This window comes from Rhinopithecus roxellana, chromosome 9 (assembly GCF_007565055.1).
Source record: "Rhinopithecus roxellana isolate Shanxi Qingling chromosome 9, ASM756505v1, whole genome shotgun sequence".
Taxonomy (NCBI): Eukaryota; Metazoa; Chordata; class Mammalia; order Primates; family Cercopithecidae; genus Rhinopithecus; species Rhinopithecus roxellana.
In genome coordinates this window covers 64,118,188-64,142,195 of record NC_044557.1, presented here as the reverse complement: position 1 = coordinate 64,142,195, position 24,008 = coordinate 64,118,188, and the positions used below count along the sequence as shown (strand labels likewise).

Below are 24,008 nucleotides of genomic sequence, written 5' to 3'. Positions count from 1 at the left end.
ATCTTCTGGACCCTCTCAGCTGCGATGAGTAGGTCTAACGTGACTAATCCACTCCACCATCCCAATCTCCCTAAGCCTCTGGATCCCTTCCTCTACAGTAAACTAAGGGAGATCAAGCATTTCTAGCTGGCTCACAGTGAGCCATCTTTTAATTCATAATGCAGCTAACCAAGCAAATAAACTATTATAACCTTTTTTTTTTTAAACACTCCAAGCTGCAACATTAAAAGCAGAGTCCCTACTTCATGGGTCCAAATCAATAAATTCAGCCTGATCCAACTCTATGTTCTTTCCACCATTATCCCACACCCTTAATATCCATTCCCAGGCCTGTTCTCCAGATTTCTGTTTATGTAAATTAGATAACTCAAACAGTTATTTTTGAGTGTAGTGCACCTCCTTATGGGTCACACTCTCAACCTCGCCTCTAGGGGTTGGCCAGAGGTCAGCCTGGCAACTGCCTCAGGGGAGGCCATCACTGTTGCCTCAGGCAGTGCAGGGTTTATCTCCTCAGACAAAGGTGGAAAGGCTGATGGCAGCATGAATGGAGAGGGGATGTTGCCACTACTGGGTATGGGGAACCTGTTCCTTCTGGCAAAAGAAAGGTTCATCAGAGTTTACAAACTCAGTGTCCCCAGTTTCATCAAGATCCTCCTATATATCCCCATTCCAAGTTGCAGCATCCCATTCTTTTCCAATCAATGCCCTTATTTTAACAGTAGACACCTGGCAAGGCTGTGCATGCGCCTTTTGTTGCAGGTCAGTCAATCGCATGATGAGACCTTGTGTCTGTTTTTCCACAATTTCAGCTCTTTCTCCACAGGAGATAAGACTCTCACTCAGGGCAATCTTAGCAGATTTGAGGCTCAGTATCTGTTTCTGAAGCTGGGAGACAGAATCCCTGAGTTCACTTTCTTTCACCACTTTTTCCACTGAACTTAGGGGAAACCAACCAGCTTCATTATGTTCCTTGGTTCTCCACATATGGCCAAAGGTATTATGTATACAGTGACTAAACTCCTTGCCTCTCATAAGTGGTGAATCAGGAGTATCAAATGCATTTATTTTGCACAACTCTCTAAACAGTTCACACCAAGGACTATCAGTGTTCTCCATATTATTATAAGTAGAGTCCTTAGCATTTTTGGGTCTAATCATATTAAGCAGCCAACTCTAGAAACCCCAAAACCAATGAAAGAACTTCAACCTTAATATTCTGTTCCTCTAGAACCACTCCGGGTACTAAAATATATACTAGTCAGGGTTCTCTAGAGGGACAGAACTAATAGGATATATATACATATGTATATATGTGTGTGTGTGTGTATATATATGAGTTTATTCAGTATTAACTCACACGATCACCAGCTCCCTCAGTAGGCTGTCTGCAAGCTTGAGGAGCAAGGAGAACCAGTCCAAGTCTCGACATTGAAGAACTTGGAGTCTGATGTTCGAGGGCAGGAAGCACCCAGCATGGGAGAAAGATGTAGGCTGCTGGGAGGCTAGGCCAGTCTCTCCTTTTCATGTTTTTCTGCCTGCTTATATTCACTGGCAGCTGAGTAGATTGTGCCCACCAGGTCTGCTTTCCCCAGCCCACTGAGGTGGATCTGCCTTCCCCAGCCCACTGACTTAAATGTTCATCTCTTTTGGCAATACCCTCACAGACACAGCCAGGATCAATACTTTGTATCCTTCAATCCAATCAAGTTAACACTCAGTATTAACCAGCACAAACGCCAAGGCTGGAGTGCAGTAGTAGGTTCAACATAGCCTTGAACTTTTGGCCTCAGCCTCCCAAATTGCTAGTATTACAGGCATGAGCCACTGCACCCAGTCTCACTCTTCTGGATTTCAAAACTTACTAAAAGCTAGAGTAATCAAAACAGTGTAGTATTGGCATAAGGAAAGACACAGAGGCCAATGGAAAGGAACTGAGAGCTGATAAATAAACCCATACGTCTATGGCCAGTTGATTCTTGACAAGGGTGCCAAGTGTATTCGATAGGAAAAGAACAGTTTTTTTTGTTTTGTTTTTTTGTTTTTTGTTTTTTTTGAAATAAATGGTGATGTGACAACTGGATTTCCACATACTAAAGACAAACAAAAACAAAACAGAAAACAAAACTAAGTTGGATGCTGTTTTGGAAAAACTCTCAAACAGTTTTTCCTCTACTCTCACACCACCACAATAATCATCAACATAGAAGACTTCTGTGACCAACTGTGTGAGAGTTTATCCCCATGCACCAAGCAGTGGATACTAGCTGGGCATCTTCCAATTCAGTTCTGATGCTATATGCCTAGAGATAGTGTCAGATTCCACAGGATGAGGGCTCAGTCCCCAAGGCCGCCTCCTACATCAAACACCACTTACAAGTCTGGGCCTCCAAAACTTCTCACTAACAGGCTTCAAGTTAGGGTTCCCATGACCCCCGCTCTTTGAGTTCAATTAATTTGCTGGAGCAGCTCACTGAACTCCAGACATGTTTACTGGCTTATTACAAAGGATACTGCAAGGGTTACAGAGGAAGAGGTGCCTAGGGCTAGGCACCTTCCAGGAACTTCCCAGTGTTTAGCTATTGGGAAGGAAAATGTTTGAAGTCAGTATTCCTACTCTCAGGGTATGTGGCAGGACCCTCTCTGGGAGGGTCTTCTGACCCACAATGAGAAAGGCAGGGTAAGATTAGAGTCCTGCCTTGGGGAAAGCGAAAGGAGGTCTGGAGAGATTGTTTCCTGAAGCCTGAGATAGCCAGCATTAGGACAAAAGTCTGTAACAAGGGCTATTGGAGTTGTGTAAGCCAGGAACTATGCCCAAAAACATATATATATGGATACACACACACATATGTAATACCATACCATTTACCTCATACTGTATATAAAAATTAAAATGGATCAATAACTCAATAACCTAAATACAAGAGCTACAATCATAAAAATCTTAGACAAACACAGGAGTTGGCCAGGCACAGGGCTCATGTCTGTAATCCCAGCACTTTGGGAGGCTGAGATGGGAGAATGTCTTGAGCCCAGGGGTTCAAGACCACTCTGAGCAACATAATGAGACCCCTGTCTCTACAAAAAATAAAAATGAAAAAATTAGGCAGGGATGGTGCCATGTGTCTCTAGTCCAGGCTACTCCGGAGGCTGAGGTAGGAGGATCACTTGAGCCCAGGAGTTAGAGGCTGCAGTGAGCTATGATTGTGCCACTCTGGGCAACAGAGACCTTTTCTAAAAAAAGGAAGGAAGGAAGGGAGGGAGGGAGGGAGGGAGGGAGGAAAAGGAAAACACAGGAGTAAATATTTAAACCTTGAATTTGACAATGGATTCTTATATATGATATCAAAAGTACAAGCAACAAAAGAAAAAATACCTGAAAAAAATCTTTCTTAAGGGAGGCTCTGAAAAAATTAGATAAATTGGACTTCACATACAAATTAAAAACTTGTACTTCAAAGGAAATTATCAAAAAACTTAAAAGATAGCCCACAGAATGGGAAAAGTATTTGCAAATCATATTTAATAAGGGTCTAGTATCTAGAATGTATAAAAAATGCTTACAACTCAACAATAAAAAGATAAATAACCCAATTAAAAATGGGCAAAGAGGCCGGGCGTGGTGGCTCACGTCTGTAATCCCAGCACTTTGGGAGGTCAAGGCAGGTAGATCACCTGAGATCAGGGGTTCGAGACCAGCCTGGCCAACATGGTGAAACTCCATCTCTACTAAAAATATAAAAAATTATCCAGGCATGATGGTGGGAGCCCGTAATCCCAGCTACTCGGGAGGTTGCAGCAGAGAATTGCTTGAACCTGGGAGGCGGAGGTTGCAGTGAGCCAAGATCATGCCATTGCACTACAGCCTGGGCAACCAGCGAAACTCCATCTCAAAAAAAAAAAAAAAAAAAAAAAAAAAAGGCAAAGAACTTGAATAGACATTTCTCCAAAGAGGATATACAAATAGCCAATAGGGATTGAAGAGACAGTCAACATAATTAGTTCTTAGGAAAATGCAAATCAAAACCATAAGGAGCTACCACTACATACCCATTAGGATGGCTTTTAACCAAAAAGGCAGACAATAACAAGTGCTGGCAAATATGTAAAGAAATTGAAACGCTTATTGCAGGTGGAAATGTAAAATGGGATAGCCACTTTGGAAAATAGTCTGCATTTCCTCAAAGTTAAACACAGTATATCACCCAGCAATTCCACTCCCAAATAATGCACAAGAAAATCTAAAACATCTGTTCAAACAAAAATCTGTACATGAGCGTTCACGACAGCATTATTTATAACAGCCAAAAAGTGGAAACAACCCAAAGGTCCAGCAACTGGTGAATAAAGAAAATCTGGTATTATCGGCCGGGCGCGGTGGCTCAAGCCTGTAATCCCAGCACTTTGGGAGGCCGACACGGGCGGATCACAAGGTCAGGAGATCGAGACCATCCTGGCTAACATGGTGAAACCCCGTCTCTACTAAAAAAAAAGAAAATACAAAAAACTAGCCGGGCGAGGTGGTGGGCGCCTGTAGTCCCAGCTCCTCGGGAGGCTGAGGCAGGAGAATGGCGTAACCCGGGAGGCGGAGCTTGCAGTGAGCTGAGATCCGGCCACTGCACTCCAGCCTGGGCAACAGAGCAAGACTCCGTCTCAAAAAAAAAAAAAAAAAAAAAGAAAAGAAAATCTGGTATTATCTACAAAATGGAATATTATTTCTACAGAAAAAGGAATGAAGTACTAATGCAAGATGCAACACACATGAACCTTGAAAACATTATGTTAAGTGAAAGTCAGATACAAAGGCTATATACTATGATTCCATTGGTATGAAATACTCAGGATAGGCAAATCCATACAAATAAAAGTAGACTAGTGGTTGCCAGGGGCCAGGGGAAGGGTAAAATGGGCAGTAACTGCCAATAGGTATGGAATTTCTTTTGGGGATGATAAAAATGTTCCGAAATTAGATCGTGGTGATAGTTGTACAACTTTGTGAATATTACTAAAATTCACTGAATTTGAAAAGGATGGATTTTACTATATATGAATTATATTTAAATATTTTTAATGCTATTTTACCTCACTTTTGACAACAAAGGGTACTATTTTTTTTCTATCTCAGCCAATTTGATAGGAAAGAAAAAGAATCTATTTAATTTTCATTTTTATGAGTAATACAAAGTTTATTGATCGTTTCTATTTCTTCATTAGTGATTTGTCTGTTTGTATGCTTTGCCCAGTTTTGTACTAGCACGTCATCTTTTTCTGGTTTTGTAGAAACTTTTCATATTATAAGGTTATCAACCCTTTGCCATCTTTCCTAGTTTGTCATTTGTCTTTTAGTTTTTATACGGCACCTAACATATACATGTTTTTCATTTTCACATAATCAAAATTATTCACCTTTCTCTCTATGATTTTGTTGATTGTTTGAACTCCTGGAAATTTCCAACTTCCACCCTCCTGATCCTGCCGGTTCTAGGACAAGAGAAATACTGATCTATGTTTTATTCTTCTGTTTGTGAGTGACTGTTTGATTTTCTTAGCTTTCATTTTTAAGTAGGAATACCGATAACACTGCAAGGGAGGGTAGATGCTCACTTTCCTCTGATTGCATCTCTGTAAGGAGATAGATGGAATAAATACCAAACTCTTTGACAGCTACAGCTGTATGGTGATGGCCACTTCTTCCTTCTAAATGATCTCTACTAGTGAAGGCAAACAGATAGGGAGCTTCCAGGAAAAAGTCCATGAACTCAAATCCCCAGGTGTAATCATCCTGGCCAATAGGCAATTTGTTAATACTGGCCCTTAGAAGGAGAGGCAAAGAAAGCCTATCAATTGTCTTATCTCAGTACCTGACACAGAGTAGGTGCTCAGTAATTGTCAGTTGTTAAATTAAATCCATCAGTTATGTAATACCCTAGTCGGGATGAACTGGGCCTGGCCAATCTGAGTGGAGTTCATAAAGGGACAGCATTACCAGCCAAGGTTACAAAACACAAATTGCTGCCTTTTTCCACGGTCCTGGAACATACCCCATAACGACTGGGAATTCTTTCCTGGAATGTGATGAGATGGAGAACCACATGTAAAGATTCCAACCTGATAACTTTCCTCTGGGCTTTAACATGATTTTCCTAAAAGTGACTCAGGTTGCTTCTCTTGTGTCCAAGGCTCTAGCACCTCTTTTCACACTGTATCAAACAATGTAACTTGTCTGAATGTAACTAGTTCAATGTAACTAGAGGTGAATGTAAACTAGTTCAATTGATTTCATTTCATTTTAGGATGAAAAGATTATGTCTGAGTTTCTGGCTATTTATTCTACTTAATCTCAATTTACTTTTCTGATAAAAGGGAACTTACTGGTCTTAAAATTTATATTATATTATTTTTCTAAAAAAAAAGATGGGGTCTGGCTCTGTTGCCCAGGCTGGGATTGAACTTCTGGCCTTAAGCAATCCTCAGCCTCCTGAGCTTCCTGGGACTATGAGTGCATGCCACTGTGCCTAGCTTAAAAATTATATTCTTTGTATCAGAAAGAAACTTACAGCATCCAATGCTTATAGTCAGAGGAGAAATTCTCAAATAAATATTCCAGGCTTCTGTCTTGAGAAACTATCTTATAAAAAGAGGAGCAAGCTGAGTGTGGTGGCATGCCTATAGTCCCATTTACTCTGGAGCCTGAGGTGGGAGAATCTTTGGCCCAGGAGCTCGAATCCAGCCTGGGTGATATGGCGAGACTCCATCTCAAAATGAAAAAAAGAAAAAGAGAAGCAAATGAACATAAAAACAAGCAGAAGGAAGAATATAATAAAGAGTAAAAATCAATGACATTGAAAAAAAGAATTTTAAAGCAGAGAAAAATCCATGAAACAAAAGCTGTTACCTTGAAAACATCAATATACGTAGCTAAACCTCTAGCCAGTTTGACAAAGGAATAAAATACAAATTACCAATATCAAAAAGGGGGAGATCACTACAGACCTACCAGACATTAAAATAACAAGGGAGTACTATGAACAGCTCTTATGTAGATAAACTCAACAACTGGAATGAAATGGACCAATTCCTTGAAACTACCAAACTACCAGGATTCAGCTAAGAAAAAATAGATAACCTGAATAGTTGCATATCTATGAAAAAAGTCAAGTTCTTCCTTCTATCCTTCCTTCCTTCTTTCTTCCTTTTTTTCTTTTTTTTTTTTCTTTTAAGAGATGCGATCTCGTTATGTTGACCAGGCTGGTCTCAAACTTCTGGCCTCAAGCTCCTGCCTCAGCCTCCCAAAGTGGTGGGATTTCAGGCATGAGCCACCGGCACCCATTTAGAAATAAAATTCTTAATTCAGAATATTTCACAAAACAAACTTCAGTCCTGCATGGCTTCACTGGCAAATTCTACCAAACATTTAAAACACATATATATCAATTCTATGCAATCTCTTGCACAAATAGAAGTAGAGGAAGCACATTCCAACTCATCTTATGAGGTTGGCATTGTCCTGATACCAAAACCAGGTTTTTAAAATGAAAAAGTAAAGAAAAAAGGAATAAAAACTATAGTTCAATATATCTCATATCCAATATATTAACAGACAACAGAAGAAAACTATATGACCAAATCAAGTGATGCAAAAAAAAAGCATTTAAAAAATCAACATCAATTCAAGATAAAAACTCCCAACCATCTAGAAACAGAAGGCCACTTCATTAAGTTGATACAGGGCATCTATCAAAACCCAACACTTATCATCAAACTTACTGGTAAGACTAAATGCTTGCCCTCTAAGACTGAAAACAAGACACACATGTTCACTTCAGTGCAATAAAGCAAGAGAGAGAGAGCAAGAGAGAGAAGAAATGAAAAAATAAAACTCACCTTATTTGCGAACAACATAATTGTCTATGAAGAAAATTTTGAAGATTCCAAAGAATCTACAAAAAGGATCCTAGAACTTATAAGTGAATTAGCCAGATTGTGCTAGATCAACATAGAAAATAATCAATTATATTTCCATATTCTAGTAATGAACAACTGAATTTTCAATTTTATAAAATTTTTTAAAATATGATTTACAATAACTTCAAAAAGCTAAAATACTGAAGTATAAATCTGTCAAAGCCTGTGTAGTATCTGTATGCTGCAAAACAAAAAACACTAATGGAAGAAATCAAAGAGGACCTAAATAAATGGAGAGACATGCCATGTTCATAGATTAGAAAATGCAATATAGTCACAATGTCATTTCTCCTCCAAAGTGATCTATAAATTCAGTTCCATTTCAATCAAATTCCCAGCATGACTTTTTCCCCCTGAGAATGGGAGTCTTGCTGTCACCCATATGGAAGTGCAGTAGCATGATCATGGCTAACTGCAGCCTCAAACTCCTGGGTTCAAGCAATCCTCTTGCCTCAGCCTCCAAGTAGCTAGGACTACAAGCATGCACCACCATGCCTGGCTAATTTTTTTGGATGACTTTTCTTAAATAGAGAAAAACCAATTTTACTTCTTTATATCTGCCATACTATTATTATATTCTATCATAGATCATTATATAATGATATATAGAGGAAAATCCCTTGTATTTCACAATGACTAAAAATACAAGACTTTTTTTTTTTTTTTTTTTTTTTTTTTTTTTACAGTGGCGTGATTTCAGGTCACTGCAACCTCTACCTTCTGGGCTCAAGCAATTCTTCTGCCTCAGCATCCTGAGTAGCTGGGACTACAGGAGTGCGCTACACGCCCAGCTAGTTTTTGTATTTTTTGTAGAGACAGGGTTTTGCCATGTTGAACTCCTGCACTCAAGCCATCCACCCACCTTCGCCTCCCAAAGTGCTGCTGGGATTACAGGCATGAGCCACAGTGCCTGGCCCATACAAAGACTTGTGGTAAAATAGTCACCAAATATAAGTCACTGTTAAGTAATTTCATGTGATAAATAAATACAATTGAATATTAAGAGAAATGGGAGGAATGCAGACCATAAAAAGTAAAATATTCAGAATCTATATCCTAGGGAAAAAAAAGGAAAATATAACAGAAAAAAACTGATTTTAAAACTATGTGTGGCCATGCACGATGGCTTACACCTATAATCCCAGCAATTTGGGGGGCTAAGGCGGGAGGATGGCTTGAGCCCAGGAGTTTAAGAATAGTCTGGGCAACATAGGGAGACTTCATCTCTACAAATAATTTTAAAAATTAGCCAGGTGTGGTGGCACACACATGCAGTCTCAGTCAGGAGACTGAGGCAGGAGGATTGCCTGAGCCCAGGAGGTCAAGGCTACAGTGAGCTGTGATCTCATCACTGCATTCCAGCCTGAGCAGCAGAGTGAAACCCTGTCTCAGAAAAATTAAAATGAAAACTATGTGTGAAGGCAAAGGAACTAGAACAGCCAAAGAATTCTGAAAAAGAAAAATAAAGCTGAAAAAAATCACACAACCTGATTTTAGACTTAACTGCCAATCTGTGTTAATCAAGACAGTGTGGTATTGACGAAGTGATAGACACATAGGTCAATGGAACAGAATGGAGTCCAGAATTGGATTCTACTAACTGGTTATACAAATGTAATCTTTTACAAAGGTGCATAGGCAATTCAAAGGAGCAGATAGCTTTCAACAAATGGTTTCAGAAAACAGACCAGGTACAGTGGCTTACTTATCTAATCCCAGTGCTTTGGGAGGTTGAGGTAGGAGGATTGCTTGAGCCCAGGAGGTTGAGGCCAGCCTAGGCAACATGGCAAGACCTTGTCTTTACAACAAATAATTTTTGTTCATTTGTTTGCTTTGTTTTGTTTTTGTTTTTGTTTGAGATAGAGTCTCTCTATCACCCAGGCTGGAGTGCAGTGGCGCAATCTTGGCTCACTGCAACCTCCACTTCCCGGGTTCAAACGATTCTCCTGCCTCTGCCTCCCAAGTAGCTAGGACTACAGGCACACGCTACCATGCCTGGCTAATTTTTGTATTTTTGGTAGAGATGGGGTTTCACCATGTTGGCCAGGCTAGTCTTGAACTCCTGACTTCAGGTGACCCACCCCCCTCAGCCTCCCAGAGCGCTGGGATTGCAGGCGTGAGCCACTGCACCTGGCCTAAATAATTTTTAAAAATTAGCCAGATATGATGGCACTCAGCTATAGTCCTAGCTGCTTGAGAGCCTGAGGCAGGATCACTTGAGCCCTGGCAGTTGAGGCTGCAGTGAGCCATGATCACACCTCTGCACTCCAGCCTGAACAACAGAGCAAGACCCTATCTCTGAAAAAGAAAAACTTCTAAGAAAATCTTCATGACTTTGATTTAGGCAAAGTGTTCATAGATATAACATCAAAAGCACAGTCCATTTAAAAAATTGGATAAATTGTACTTCTACAAAATGAAAAACCTTTGCTCTGTAAAAGACTGTTAAAAGAATGAAAAAAGCTATAGACAAAAAAATTTTTCAAATCTCATACATAAGAAAGACCTTTCATCAAGATTACAAAAAATAATTCTCGGGACTTAACAGTAGGAAAACAACAACCCAATTTTTGAAAAGTGGTGGAATAATTTCAAGAGACACTTCACTAAAAGCAATATAGAGATGGTAAGTGAACACATACAAAGATTCTCATCAGGAAAATGCAAAATAAAACTGATGAGAAACCACTATACACCTAATAGAATGGGTAAAAAGGGGAAAAAATGCCAATACCAAATGATGGCAAGGATGAGAAGCATCTAGAACTCTCATATGTTACTAATGGCAATGCAAAATGGTATAGCCACTCTGGAAAACAGTCAGGCAATTTCCAATAAAGTTAAACATATACTTGCCGTATGGACCAGCAGTCCCACTCTTAGGTATTTACTCAGGGGAAATGAAAACATATGTTTACACAAAAACCTGCACATGAGTGTTTATAGCAGTTTTTACTCATAATTACCGAATGCTGGAAATAACCCGGATGTCCTTGAATAAACGAATGTATAAACTTTGGTACAACTATTAATGGAATGCTACTCAGCAATAAAAAGGAATGAGCCAGTGGTACATGCAGCTACATGAATGAATCTCAGTGACATGCTAAGTGAAGGAAGCTAGACTCAAAACGTGACATACTTTCCAGTTCCATTTATATGACATTCTAGAAAAGGTAAAGCTATAGGAACAGAGAATAGCTGGGGTGAGGGAAGGGTTTCACTGAAAGGACAGCAAGAAGGCCTTTTTGGGTGGTAGAATTGTTCTGTATCCTGACTATGGTGATGGTTACATGAAACCATACATGTATTAGAACTGTATATTCAAAAGATCCATTTTTACTATATATAAAATTTTTTAATAATTATAAAATAATAGGAATTAATATAGCTTATACTTCATCTCGCTTCAGATAAGATTTAAAATTATTTCCTTTAACTGTAAGACATATGGTTAATTATGCAAAGCTAAATATAAACCCTAAGAAGATTTGCTGCCAGATCGTATTTACAATCTGGCTAAAAGGCAAGCCTGAATCCTTGAAAAACTGGTTACCTTAATGTCTCCCTTTTGAATCCTTTTTATGCTCTCTCTTCCTTCTCACGTCTCTGATTGTCTTCCTCTTTCTCCCTCCCTCCCTTTCTGTTCCTTTGTCTTTATCCTATCTTAACAGATTGTATTTTAATCTGAAGTGTATACATTACATTATTTTTTGTCATGTAAAAAAATTAAAACTTGTTCTTTATTTTTAAAATGGACTGAACATTTTGTATCTCTCTCAAAATTAAAATATTCTGTCAAATTACTTACAAGTTGATTTTTACTTGTGAATGATTTTCAAAATTGATAATATCTTCCCCCTCCACTGCCTTGCCACTGCCTGTTGCTCAGGTGTTCTCAAGAAAGAAGGAAAAGTTTTTTTTTTGTTTTTTTTGTTTTTTTTTTGAGATGGAGTCTCACTCTATTGCTCAGGCTGGAGTACAGTGGCACCATCTTGGCTCACCACAACCTCCACCTCCCTGGTTTAAGCCACTCTCCTGCCTCAGCCTCCCGAGTAGCTGGGATTACAGGTGCGTGCCACCACACGCAGATAATTTTTGTATTTTGAGTAGAGACGGGGTTTCACCATGTTGGCCAGGCTGGTCTTGAACCTCTGACGTCGTGATGCACCCGCCTTGGCCTCCCAAAATGCTGGGATTACAGGTGTGAACCACCACGCCCAGCTGATGGAGAGAAAATTTTTTATGTCCCTTGTCAAGTGAGGAGGCAAATCTTTCCCCTCAAAGTTGACATAACTTCTGATGTTTTATATTATGAAGACAACGCTTTATTTAGTCTAGATTCTCTTAAAATATTGTATCAAGTGTTAAATTATACTTATTTCTTTTGCATATTTAAAATATTTTTGAGAAACACACATAGCAATTTTCTAGTAATGTATTCATTTTTGGCATATAAATGGGGCTACCCATACTTGTTTTGAAACCAACACATTTGTTTGCAGTCAAGAAGATACATACAAAACAATTCTCAAAGAGAGATATTTAAGTTAACTTGCAAATGGTTTGTGTCATATGAACACAGTCATTTACATTTAAAGGTGGTGACCAGGAATTAAACTGAGCACTAGAAAAAGGTGACAGGTTAAGAAGGAAAATGGGTTTGAGAGATTCTGTCAAGCTGTATTAAGAAAAAGATGAGCGAAGCTGGCTTGTGAATTTACAAGGCAAAGCTAGAAAAACTTTGGTAGATTACAAATTTCTGTACAAATAGAAAAATTGAGCCAGCTCATCATATAAAAAGGCAATTTTTTACATAACCTAAATAGAAAAGATATTTTACTCTTATCTCCACCGCCATCTTCATGTTTTCTTCCGCTGTCTTTTCCTTCTTCATCTTCAGAGTTTTCTATTTCCTGAATAACCATCCTTTTCCCTTTGGTTTGAGTCTTAGATACAGCTTCAGAATTTTTCAGATCTCTTTCAACCTCTGACAAGGTTTTCTGCAACACAATTACCATATTAAACAAAATATTTTCCTTTAATAATAAATATAACCATTCTTTCAGGTAAAAACATAAAGATGTTGAAAAATGAATACAACTAAGACACGGCTTTTTTGGGGTGGCCTTTGTCTGATTGTAATCATACATGTCCACTGTTAAAAAACAAAAACAAAACAAACAAACAAAAAAAACCAGTGTAACAAGTATAAAAAATAAAGAAAAAAATCACCTAAAATCTTGCCACTCAGATACTACTATTAACATTTTGATAATCTTCTAGATGTTTCCATGCATATATACCCACAGAGATGTATAGTTTTACACAAATGAAATCATGCTACATATGCTGTTTGTTTATTTAAAATATAGAGATGAGGTCTCACTAGGTTGCCCAGTCTAGTCTCAAACCTGTGGGATCAAGCAATCCTCTCACCTCAGCCTCCTGAAGTTCTGGGATTACACGTGTGAGCTACCACACCCAGCCCACATTACTGTTTTACAGTAATGCTGAAAATTCTGAAATATTTTATGCTGACTGTAATAAAAAATAGATACACCATCCTTTGTTTGATACACAATTTTCAAGTATTTTCTCCCAATTTGTGGTCTGTGGCTTGTTTTTGTTTTTTGTTTTGTTTGTTGTTGTTTTTGAGACAGGGTTTCCCTCTGCTGCCCCGGCTGGAGTACAGTGGTGCAATCACAGCTCACTGCAGCCTTGACCTCCCTGGCTCAAATTATCCTTCCACCCCCACCTCCTGAGTAGCTGGGACTACAGGCCCACACCACCATGTCTGGCTTTTTAAAATTTTTGTGGAGATGAAGTTCAGCTGTGTTGCCCAGGCTGGTCTTAAACTCCTGGGATCAAGTGATCCTCCTGCCTCAGCCTCCTAAAGTGCTTAGATTACAGGTGTGAGCCACCATGCCCAGCTGTGGCTTGTCTTTCATTCTTCTGTGTTTTTGAAAAAGTAGATGTTCTAAATTTTGATGAAGTCCAATATATCAACTTTTTCTTTTACGGATTGTACTTTTCACATCTTAAGAAATATTTGTCTAAGGTCATAAAGATTTTCTCTTATGTTTTCTTTTAGAAGTTTTATGTTTTATATCTTACATCAAAAAGTATATGATCCATTTTGAATTAATCTTTGTATATTGTTAAGATAAAAATTCATTTGAAACCAGGCACAATGGCTCATGCCTGTAATCCTAGCACTTTGGGAGGTGGCGTGCACCTGTGGTCTCAGTTACACAGGAAACTGAGATGGCAGGATTGCTTGAGCCTAGGAGGTGGAGGCTGCAGTAAGCCATGTTCCCACCACATTACAGTTGAGGCATCAGAGAAAGAGGCCTTGTCTCAAAAATAAATAAATAAACATAACCATTACAAAAAGGAAAGACTAAGCCAGGCCCTAAACCTAAACCTAAAATGTTGACTTGACAAAAGCTGCTGATATTCTAGCAACATTAGCTGCCACTCAGAGACCGTGGGATAGGTAACCCAATAGGTATATGTGGAAACTTAGTAACAATTTCTCCATGGGTTTCTCTTATTTCTGACTATACTGCCAGCAGAGGCACTAAACCACCTTCTTTCTGGATATCTCTAAGGATGTTTGTACTGAGAACAACCTTGGCAAACTGAAATAGTATTCATCTGCAGCGGAGAGGGCAGGTGTGTTGGCTCTCCAGTGTAATAAAGGTGATGCTTCCATATGGAGCAGAGATTGGGCAGGTTTGCTTACACCCCATCATAAAAGAAGGGAGTTTCCTAAAGTTTTGTTTGTTTGAGATGGAGTCTTACTCTGTCGCCCCTGTTGGAGTGCAGTGTTGGCCAGGCTGGTCTCAAACTCCTGACCTGAGGTGATCTGCCTGCCTCAGCCTCCCCAAGTGCTGGGATTACAGGCATGAGTCACTGCACCTGGCTGGTTTCCTAAATTTTTGATTTGTCAGCCACCACATAAATCCACTGAGTGTGCAATATCCATCTGGGCCACTCTATGTCACCCCTGTGGGACTTGGGAGCAAGGGGAACTGACATGAACGTGAAGCTCATCTGCTTGGAGTAACAAAGTCTTTGGTATTTGACCCAGGATATCTTGTATCCTCTGGTAGGCCACCTTGTTCATTTGTAAGCAAGGGAAAATCTGTTCTTGACACTTAACCTCTACTCTTTAGGCCTGAATACGGATCCCCTAGGTGTATAACTGAGTCAGTCTGCTCAGTCAGGTAGCATATGCTATCGATGATGCTGTGCTTACCATGCTAGTTACAGAGAGAAACGCTCTTCAATGGCCAAGGCGTTCACCTCTAATCCTACCTAGGAAGGTACCTTCTATACTACTCCACATGGCTCAGACAAAAACACTGCCTACGACACTATAGGAAAAAGAAAAATTGATATTTGTCTTTCAGAGGAAGGTTTACAGTTTTGAAAAAAAAATTAAGATTCTGCTTTCTTCCACTTCAAATAGATGTTAACGTTTTGGGGTGTCTGGAATATACCTACCTTTTAAAGCTGTGACCTAATCTTCAACATAATTTGTTTGGCAAGATTGATACCACTTTAAAATAAATACAGAAACAGCCAACTACACAATTAGGTGAGAAATCACTTTCTGAACTTACCTTGGCCAACTCATTATCAGGCTCAACATCCAGTACTTTACTCAAATCTTCTATAGCTTCCTGGAGCTTGTTTTGATGTTTATATGTAGTAGCACGACGCAGAAGAGCTGAAAATTTACCAAAATAAAAGGTATGTTTTTTAATATTTGGCATTATGGTTGCAACATATTTTGCAAGTGGAAGAATATGAGCAGCACAGAATACTTTATAATGTAATTACCCAAAGCTCAACTACACCTATTTTCATGTTGATACACACATAGATGACGACACTGAGGTACATAAGAGAGACTGCATCAGGCAACTGTCCCCTCTATAACAACCCTCTGGCCCTCTGGCAGCCCCAGGCCCTGCCAGTGTTTCCAAGGACTAAGAGATTTCATACCTCAACCCTTCACAGGCAACACATTGTATTGCAATATCGGAATGATTTTCACTGATAATAATCCTTTCCTTCTTATAATTATGGAGAGTATTATTTTGCCACTTTTTGAAAACATAAAATCCCTTATCAAAATTTAGTATATTGGCTAGGCACAGTGGCTCACGCCTGTAATCCCAACAATTTGGGAGCCTGAGGTGGGCGGATCACTTGAGGCCAGGAGTTCAAGACCAGCCTGGCCAACATGGCAAAATCCCATCTCTACTAAAAATACAAAAAAATTTTAGCTGGGCATGGTGGCACACATCTGTAATCCCAGCTACTTGGGAGACTGAGGCAGGAGAATTGTTTGAGCCTGGGAGGTGGAGGTTGCAGTGAGGCAAGATTGTGCCACTACACTCCAGCCTGGGTGACAGAACAAGACTCTGTCTCCAAAAAAAAAAAGTATGTTACTGACCAGCATCTAGCTCAGAATATGGCTCATTAGTGACATCTGTATAGCAATCCCTAAAATGATTAGAAGGAGTTACTTAGCACAGGGAACTGAGAGAATCCTGATGATCAAGTCAGTTAGGTCCAGAAATTAAACACTTTGATAATTCGTATTTGATTTTTTTGGTACGTTTCAATGTATAATTTGATAATTATTTAATACTGACAATGAATGCCTCTCTAGACTCATCATTAACTATTATATAAGGAGAACTTTGTGTAATACGTCATTACCTTGAAAAAGAATCAAGTTTGGTAATTCTGAAAAGTGGGAATTTTTTTTTTTTTTTTTTTTTTTTTGAGACAGAGTCTTGCTCTGTTGCCCATGCTGGAGTGCAGTGGCACAATCTCGGCTCACTGCCTCCGCCTCCCAGGTTCAAGCGATTCTCCTGCCTCAGCCTCCCAAGTAGCTGGGACTACAGGCTCATGCCACCATATCCAGCTAATTTTTTTTGGTATTTTTAGTAGAGATGGGGTTTCACCATGTTAGCCAGGATGGTCTCAATCTCCTGACCTCATGATCCACCTGCCCCGGTCTCCCAAAGTGCTGGGATTACAGGCATGAGCCACTGCACCTGGCCGAAAGGTGTGAAATTTTATCTGACATATTTTAATATGCTATTTTAAAACATAATTATAAATTTGACCAATTTGAATTTTAGTCTTAGAATGTGCTATGAAAATCTAAATGATAAATAATTTTGTTATAAATTTAATTAAAGTTGTAGCACTGCACTTTAAATATAATTTAGCTATTGCTATTGCTATGCAGATTCCTGAAGAGAATTTCCATGAAGAAATATTCATGACATAATGATTGTCCTTTTTTAAAACTTTTTATCTTGGAATAATTGGATATTTACAGAAAAGTTGCAGAGATAGTACAGAGAGTTCCTGTGTCCCTTAACTTAGCTTTACCTAATGCTAACATCTTCTTTGTTTATTTATTTATTTTTGAAACAGAGTCTTGCTCTGTCACCTAGGCTGAAGTGCAGTGACATGATCTCGGCTCACTACAACTTCTGCCTCCCAGGTTCAAGCAATTCTCCTGCCTCGGCCTCCCAAGAAGCTGGGACTACAGGTGCCCACCACCATATCTAGCTAATTTTTTTTTAAATGTATTATGGGTTTTTTTGAGATGTATTCTCATTCTGTCGCCCAGGCTGGAGTGCAGTGGCGTGATCTCAGCTCACTGCAACCTCCGCCTCCTGGGTTCCAGTGATTCTCCTGCCTCAGCCTTCCAAGTAGCTGGGATTACAGGTGCCTACCACCATGCCCAGCTAATTTTTTGTATTTTTAGTAGAGATGGGGTTTCGCCACATTGGCCAGGCTGGTCTTGTACTCCTGGCCTCAAGTGATCCACCCACCTCAGCCTCCCAAAGTGCTGCAATTACAAGCATGAGCCACTACACCCCTCCTTTTTTTTTTTTTTTTTTTTTTTTTTTAATTTTTAGTAGAGATGGAGTTTTGCCATCTTGGCCAGGCTGGTCTCGAATGCCTAACCTCAGGTGATCTGCACATCTCAGCCTCCCAAAGTGCTGGGATTACAGACATGAGCCACTGTGCCCGGCCGAGACTTGTTAAAATTAACAGAGTTAATACACGTAAAGTGCTTGGCACAGGGCCTGGCAGAGCAGTGGTATGGGGTTGGCAAAACCTTCAGTGGGCTGCTGCCTAAAGCTGGGAGCCCAGTCCTACTCTGTGACAGAGACCAGCTTGCATAAAACACAGGCCCAACAGGACTTGATTGGTAAATGGAGGGCAATCCATGACAATGACAGTGGCAGGTGATGCACCAGGCTTCCCCTTAGCACTCCCATGGCTTCTGTCACCTCTACCATGTTTATAGGCAAAAAGGGATACATTCCATGTGAAAAAGTGTTTATATTTATTTGAATCCATAAAATTTTAAAGAAATATAATGTGTCTATTACAATGTATGTCACTCCCTCTTGGAATGACTCCTTGATAACAGAAAAGGAGAATAGAGTCTGATTTGCATACTTCAGGCCTGAACCATGACAAGGTGGTCAGTCACAGAGACAGGGAATCAAAATAGAGTGCAGGTTTCTGGCAGAAAGAGTCATTTTTGGACAAATTTAATTTAGAATTAAGTTATTCAAATTATTAATTTAAAGTGAAAATTAAATTATTTATAGCAAGCTAGGCTTAGTGGCTCATGCCTGTAATCCCAGCACTTTGGGAGGTCGAGGTGGGCAGATCACTTGAGCTCAGGAGTTTGAGACCAGCCTGGGTGGCACAGTGAAACCCCATCTTTAAAGAAATACAAAAAAAATTAGCTGGGTGTGGTAGCACATGCTTGTAGTCCCAGCTACTTGGGAGGCTGAGGTGAGAGGATCGCTTGAGACTGGGAAGCGGAGGTTGCAGTAAGCCAAGATTGCACCACTGTACAGCAGGCTGGGTGACAGAGTGAGGCCTTATCTCAAAAAACAAAACAAAACAAAATGAAACAAAAACAGGCCGGGAGCGGTAGCTCACGCCTGTAATCCCAGCACTTTGGGAGGCTGAGGCAGGTGGATCACCTGAGGTCAGGAGTTCGAGACCAGCCTGGCCAACATGGTGAAACCCCATCTCTCTACTAAAAATACAACAATTAGCCAGGCGTGGTGGTGCATGCCTGTAGTCCCGGCTACTTGGGAAACTGAGGCAGGAGAACCACTTGAACCCAGGAGGCAGAGGTTGCAGTGAGCCAAGATCACGTCACTGCACTCCAGCCTTGGTGACAGAACGAGACTCTGTCTCAAACAAACAAACAAACAAAATTATATACAGCCACCTAGGTGAAAATATCCACAAAGAAGCTGGGAGAACGTTCTAGAGGTCCTGTGTGGGCTTATCATTTTATTATATTTATAAATACCAGAAAATCTACATTAAGTTATACTTTTTTTTTTTTTTGGATAAAGAGAATCTTCAAATGCAAACTTGAGATTTTTTTTTTTTTTTTGAGACACAGTTCTGCTGTATTGCCTAGACTGGTCTCAAACTCCTAGACTTAAGCAATCGTCTCACCTCGGCCTCCCGAAATTCTGGGATTATAGGTGTGAGCCACTGTGCCTGGCCAAGATACTTCTCTTTTATTTTATTTTTGTTGTTGGTTTTTTGTTTACTAAGATACTTCTTAAAAATATATATGTATTTTATTAAATCCTCTGGGATTATTAGCTACTTCCGTACAAATAATCAGGGACTTAACTTACAAGTTAAACTTTAAGGCAACTTTGTGAAGTTGGTGATTCACATACAAAAATTTGAGTTTATCTGAAATATTTTTAATGTAAATATTGCAAGTATCTACAAATGGCCTTTATTAATGTGTCCTGCTGTAAATGTAAAAGAATTCTATAATATTTTTTACCCTTTACGTTTCCAGGTTCTAACTCCAAGACCTTTTCACAATCCTGAAAAGCACTATTCCAGTTCTGTAATTTGATTTCTGCTTGAGCTCGATTGTTATAGGCAACTACAGTGGGAAGCGCCGATATGCTCCTAGAAAAGAAACCGTTACTGGCAACAAGCAAGCCTAAGGTAAACACAAGAATGTAGAGAAATTCAGCTTAAGTTACATATAAAACAATTATAACCTGTGTATGGGCTGAATTGTATCCACCAACATTCATATGTTGAAGTCCTAACCCCACAGTATCTCAGAACATGACTGTATTTGGAGATAGGGTCTTTAAAAAGCTAATTAAGGTGAAATGAAGTCATGAGAGGGGGCCCTGATCCCATAAAAGAGGTTTCCTTATAATAAGAAGATATTTGGACATATTTGTCCATATCTGTCCATCCATGTATGGACAGACTGTAAAGTCACAGGGAGAAGACGGCCACCTAGAAGCCAAGGAGAGAGGCCTTGAAAAAACCAACCCTACTAGCATCTTGATCTCGAACTTCCAGCCTCCAGAAGTGTGAGAAAAGAAATTTCTCTCGTTTAAGCCGCTCAGTCTGTGGTACTTTGTTACGGCAACCTTTGCAAACGAATATAGCCTATATTATCAAAAATAATAAAATACAATTCTACAAGCATACTAAATCAATATTTAAACAGATGCTTAAACATCCAGTAAATAGCCTTAAAGTTAACTCAGGCTTTAGAGGCATTATGGGAATTTAAATACTCATAGATCTGGAATCTGAGCTTTAGTTACTGGAATTAAAATGAAGGTAGACAAAGATAAATACCTATAGATCACCTTAAAAAAAACCGTTGATGTCAGTTAACATCAAATATCAAATACCAAACACATTTTTTGGAACCAGGCGTGGTGGCTCACCCCTGTAATCTCAGCACTTTGGGAGACCAAGCTGGGAGCATGGCTTGAGGCTAGGGGTTCGAGACTAGCCTGGGCAACATAGTGAGATCCTGTCTCTACAAAAAAATACATGAGAAAATTATCCACGTGTGGTGGCTCACACCTGTAGTCCCAGCTATTCTCAGGAGGCTGAGATGGGAGGATCCCTTGAGCCCAGGAGTTTGAGGCTGCAGTGAGCTATGATCATACCACTGCACTCTTGCCTGGATAACAGAGTGAGACCCTGTCTCAAAAAAAAAAAAAAAAAAAAAAAGAATCTGCCCAAGGTCAGATGTGGTAGTCTGAATTCCCTTAACCATTATACTATGCTGCTTTAATTCTTCAACTACATGACTCCATAAAAGAAGAAAAGAGTTTTACAACCTGTAATAGACAAGAGACTCTCTGGTATAAATCTACAAGAAAAGAAAGAACAGTTATCAAGACTGACATCCACCTGCCTGAACAGGGGAGGCTATACTAAATGAATGATCCATCATATATCCTCTTTACCTCATGTCTTCATTTAAACAGTCTGAGAAAACTTCTTTAGAGACATCAACAACATCGAAAAAAATCTATCTTATTTCCAAAGGTGGAAAAAAGATTGTACAGAGTTTAGGGCTAAGGTGGCATTGGTGATTCTATAAGAACAGTTTATCTGTAACAACATTTTAAAAACTTAGTCTACTTTTCATAGGCTGTTAAGAACTTCAGAAGTTCATATACATATTTATTGAACATCTACTATGAACCAGGTACTTTGTTGGGCCTTGGGGATACAACGATGTAAAAATCCTTGACAAATGGGTTCTGCTCTTACAAATCTTACATTCTAGTTATTATCAAATCACACAAGCTTAAATTATACTTCTGACAAGTGTTACAAAGGAGAGGTAAGACTGCTATAAGAGCCTACAAATTGGGAGGTGAAGTGGGTGGGGTGGGATGGAGATTTAACCTTGTTTGGAAGGTCAAGTAAGGCTTCTCCAAAGAAGTAAGGTGAAGACTAAGATCTGAAGGATAAATCAGAATTAACTAGATAATGGGAGGAGGGAAGAGCATTTTTTTTTTTCTTAATTTTCTTTTCTCTTTCAAAGGCTAGTCAAGTGAAACGGTGGGAGTGGAGAAGCAACAAGGAAATCTGTATCTGGTTGTGATCAATTAGTTGTAAACACCACTGTACTCTGATCAGCCATGGGAAAAGCATTTTTGATGGAGGACCCAGCATGTGCAAAGGCCCTGTGGTAGGAAGGAGCACCAAAAATACTAGAATTAAATCCAGGCAGTCTACAGTAGAACCTAAGTTATTCACTTCCATGTCATATGGGCCTTCTGTTGAATTCCTGTCAGATGACTTCTATTTTCTCTGCAAGATAGGAAGTTAAGTCCTCTGTCAAAAGTAGGAGTGGAGTGGGAGCTTAAAGGTTTGAGAAAAGTATTGAAAAAATAGGAGAAACACAAGTGAATATATGGTAAATCACAAGTACAATACATTGAGAGATTCTGACATAGACTTTCGCTTATTTATTTATCAACAATTAAAACATTATCATTTTTTAAAAGGCAAGTTTAAACCACAACAAACGTCTGCTCACCTGGTATAATACACCACTGCTTCTTCATAATCTCCTGAGTTGAAAGCTTCGTTTCCTTTCTCCTTTTCACGAATGACAAGAAAATCCTTTTCTTTCTCAGTTAGACCTAGAAATAAATGTTATCTGCTATATGTAAACATATAATTTAACAGAATTTTTAAAGTTTAAATCTAAGAATGCTTATTTTAACAGAAGCAGAAGAGAGCAGAAAGATCATAAAATAAACAAAAGAAAATAAAAGGTTCCTTAAGCTTAGTGATGTTTTCTTTTTAAATCATTCATAAGTTTTGAGGATTCAGAATTTTTGTAATGATTGATTTTGTTTTACTTTACAGGTGCCATTCATCTGTTGACTACAAACAAAAACAAATAAACTGGCCCATCTTTTTGTTTTGAAGCAAATAGAAAACAATTTGAGGAATTTGGAGGAAAAAGAGGATTGGAAAAAAAGGAATTACAAACAAATGAATTATAATAAGAAAAATAGGTTTATATTTTAAAGTCTTACTACATTTAAAAATTAAGCGGGTAAAAGAGAGAAGCAAATTTGTTGAATGGTCAGCTGTCTGAGAAAATCCATAAACTTTTCATGGTAATCTGTGCAGTACTCAAAGACAATGTCTTCTAGATTGACAGTTTTTATTATAATTGAAAAACTTTAAAGACTACTAAATTATTATTTTTTCTCCAATTACCTGCTGTATCTATTCTTGTCTCAATTTTAGACAAGTGTGACTTGTCTATTACCGTCTTTTCTTTGTAATCTTCATCAATTTTCAAACATTCCTTTTCCACGTCAAATCTTAAATGAAAGAACAATAAAAACCAAAAGAAGTACAATACAGGCAAGAAAACAAATATATTATTGATATTCTTATATTTGTACAAGTATGCCTTTGGATCCATATTCAAAGATATGTAGTAACTTTATAGTTCAAGTCATCTGAGTTTCTTCTTAAGAAAATATACAATTTAGTGAGAGCTTAAATGTTAATCAAATCTAAACTGGTCAGAACTTTGAAATTAAAATTGTGACTAACTTATCTCAATTTTACATTTTTGTTCTTTTATAGTTTGGATGGGTATAAAAATTACATTAGTTTTTTTTTTTTGGTTGGTTTTATTAAAAAAAAAAAAGGATATAGTAGCTTTTTATGTACTGAAAAAAACATCGAAAGGGCTGAGGCCAGATATTCTCAGTACTCTATTGAAGTAATTTGGTATTCTTGACATGTTCAGGTTTATAATAATTATTTAAGAAATTACTGCAGTATTTTGTGGTAGATAACTTTTTTAGTGATACATTTTAAAGACATGTAAAACATACTTATCCCATTCTGCATAATCCCTTGGAGTTTTCTTTTTAGTTGGTCTTTTAGAACATTTTTCCTAAAAGAATAAAATCATATTTTATGAGATATATTTAATATAAGATTATCAGGTTTTACTGTAAATGCAATGTAAAGTATTGGGTTAAGATATACAAATGGAGGCCAGATGCAGTGGCTCACACCTGTAATCCCAGCACTTTGGGAGGCTGAGGTGGACAGATCACTTGAGGCCAGGAGTTCCAGACCAGCCTGGCCAACATGGAGAAATGCCATCTCTACTAAAAATACAAAAATTA

General features: G+C 38.7%; 1 protein-coding gene across 2 annotated transcripts in view; it reads right to left on the bottom strand.

Moving 5' to 3' along the window:
* The window catches only part of SPAG1 (sperm associated antigen 1), an 86,576-nt gene that overhangs the window by 36,813 nt on the left and 25,755 nt on the right, over positions 1–24,008 (bottom strand). The window contains exons 5-10 of one of the 2 annotated variants that reach the window (XM_030937920.1): positions 23,709–23,770; positions 23,077–23,183; positions 22,382–22,487; positions 19,847–19,977; positions 15,594–15,700; positions 12,806–12,965 (exon numbers count right to left, since the gene is read on the bottom strand). In XM_030937920.1, the coding sequence (XP_030793780.1) occupies positions 12,806–12,965; positions 15,594–15,700; positions 19,847–19,977; positions 22,382–22,487; positions 23,077–23,183; positions 23,709–23,770 (673 nt within the window). The remainder of the gene's footprint in view (positions 1–12,805; positions 12,966–15,593; positions 15,701–19,846; positions 19,978–22,381; positions 22,488–23,076; positions 23,184–23,708; positions 23,771–24,008) is intronic. The other variant, XM_030937921.1, reaches the window with a different exon arrangement.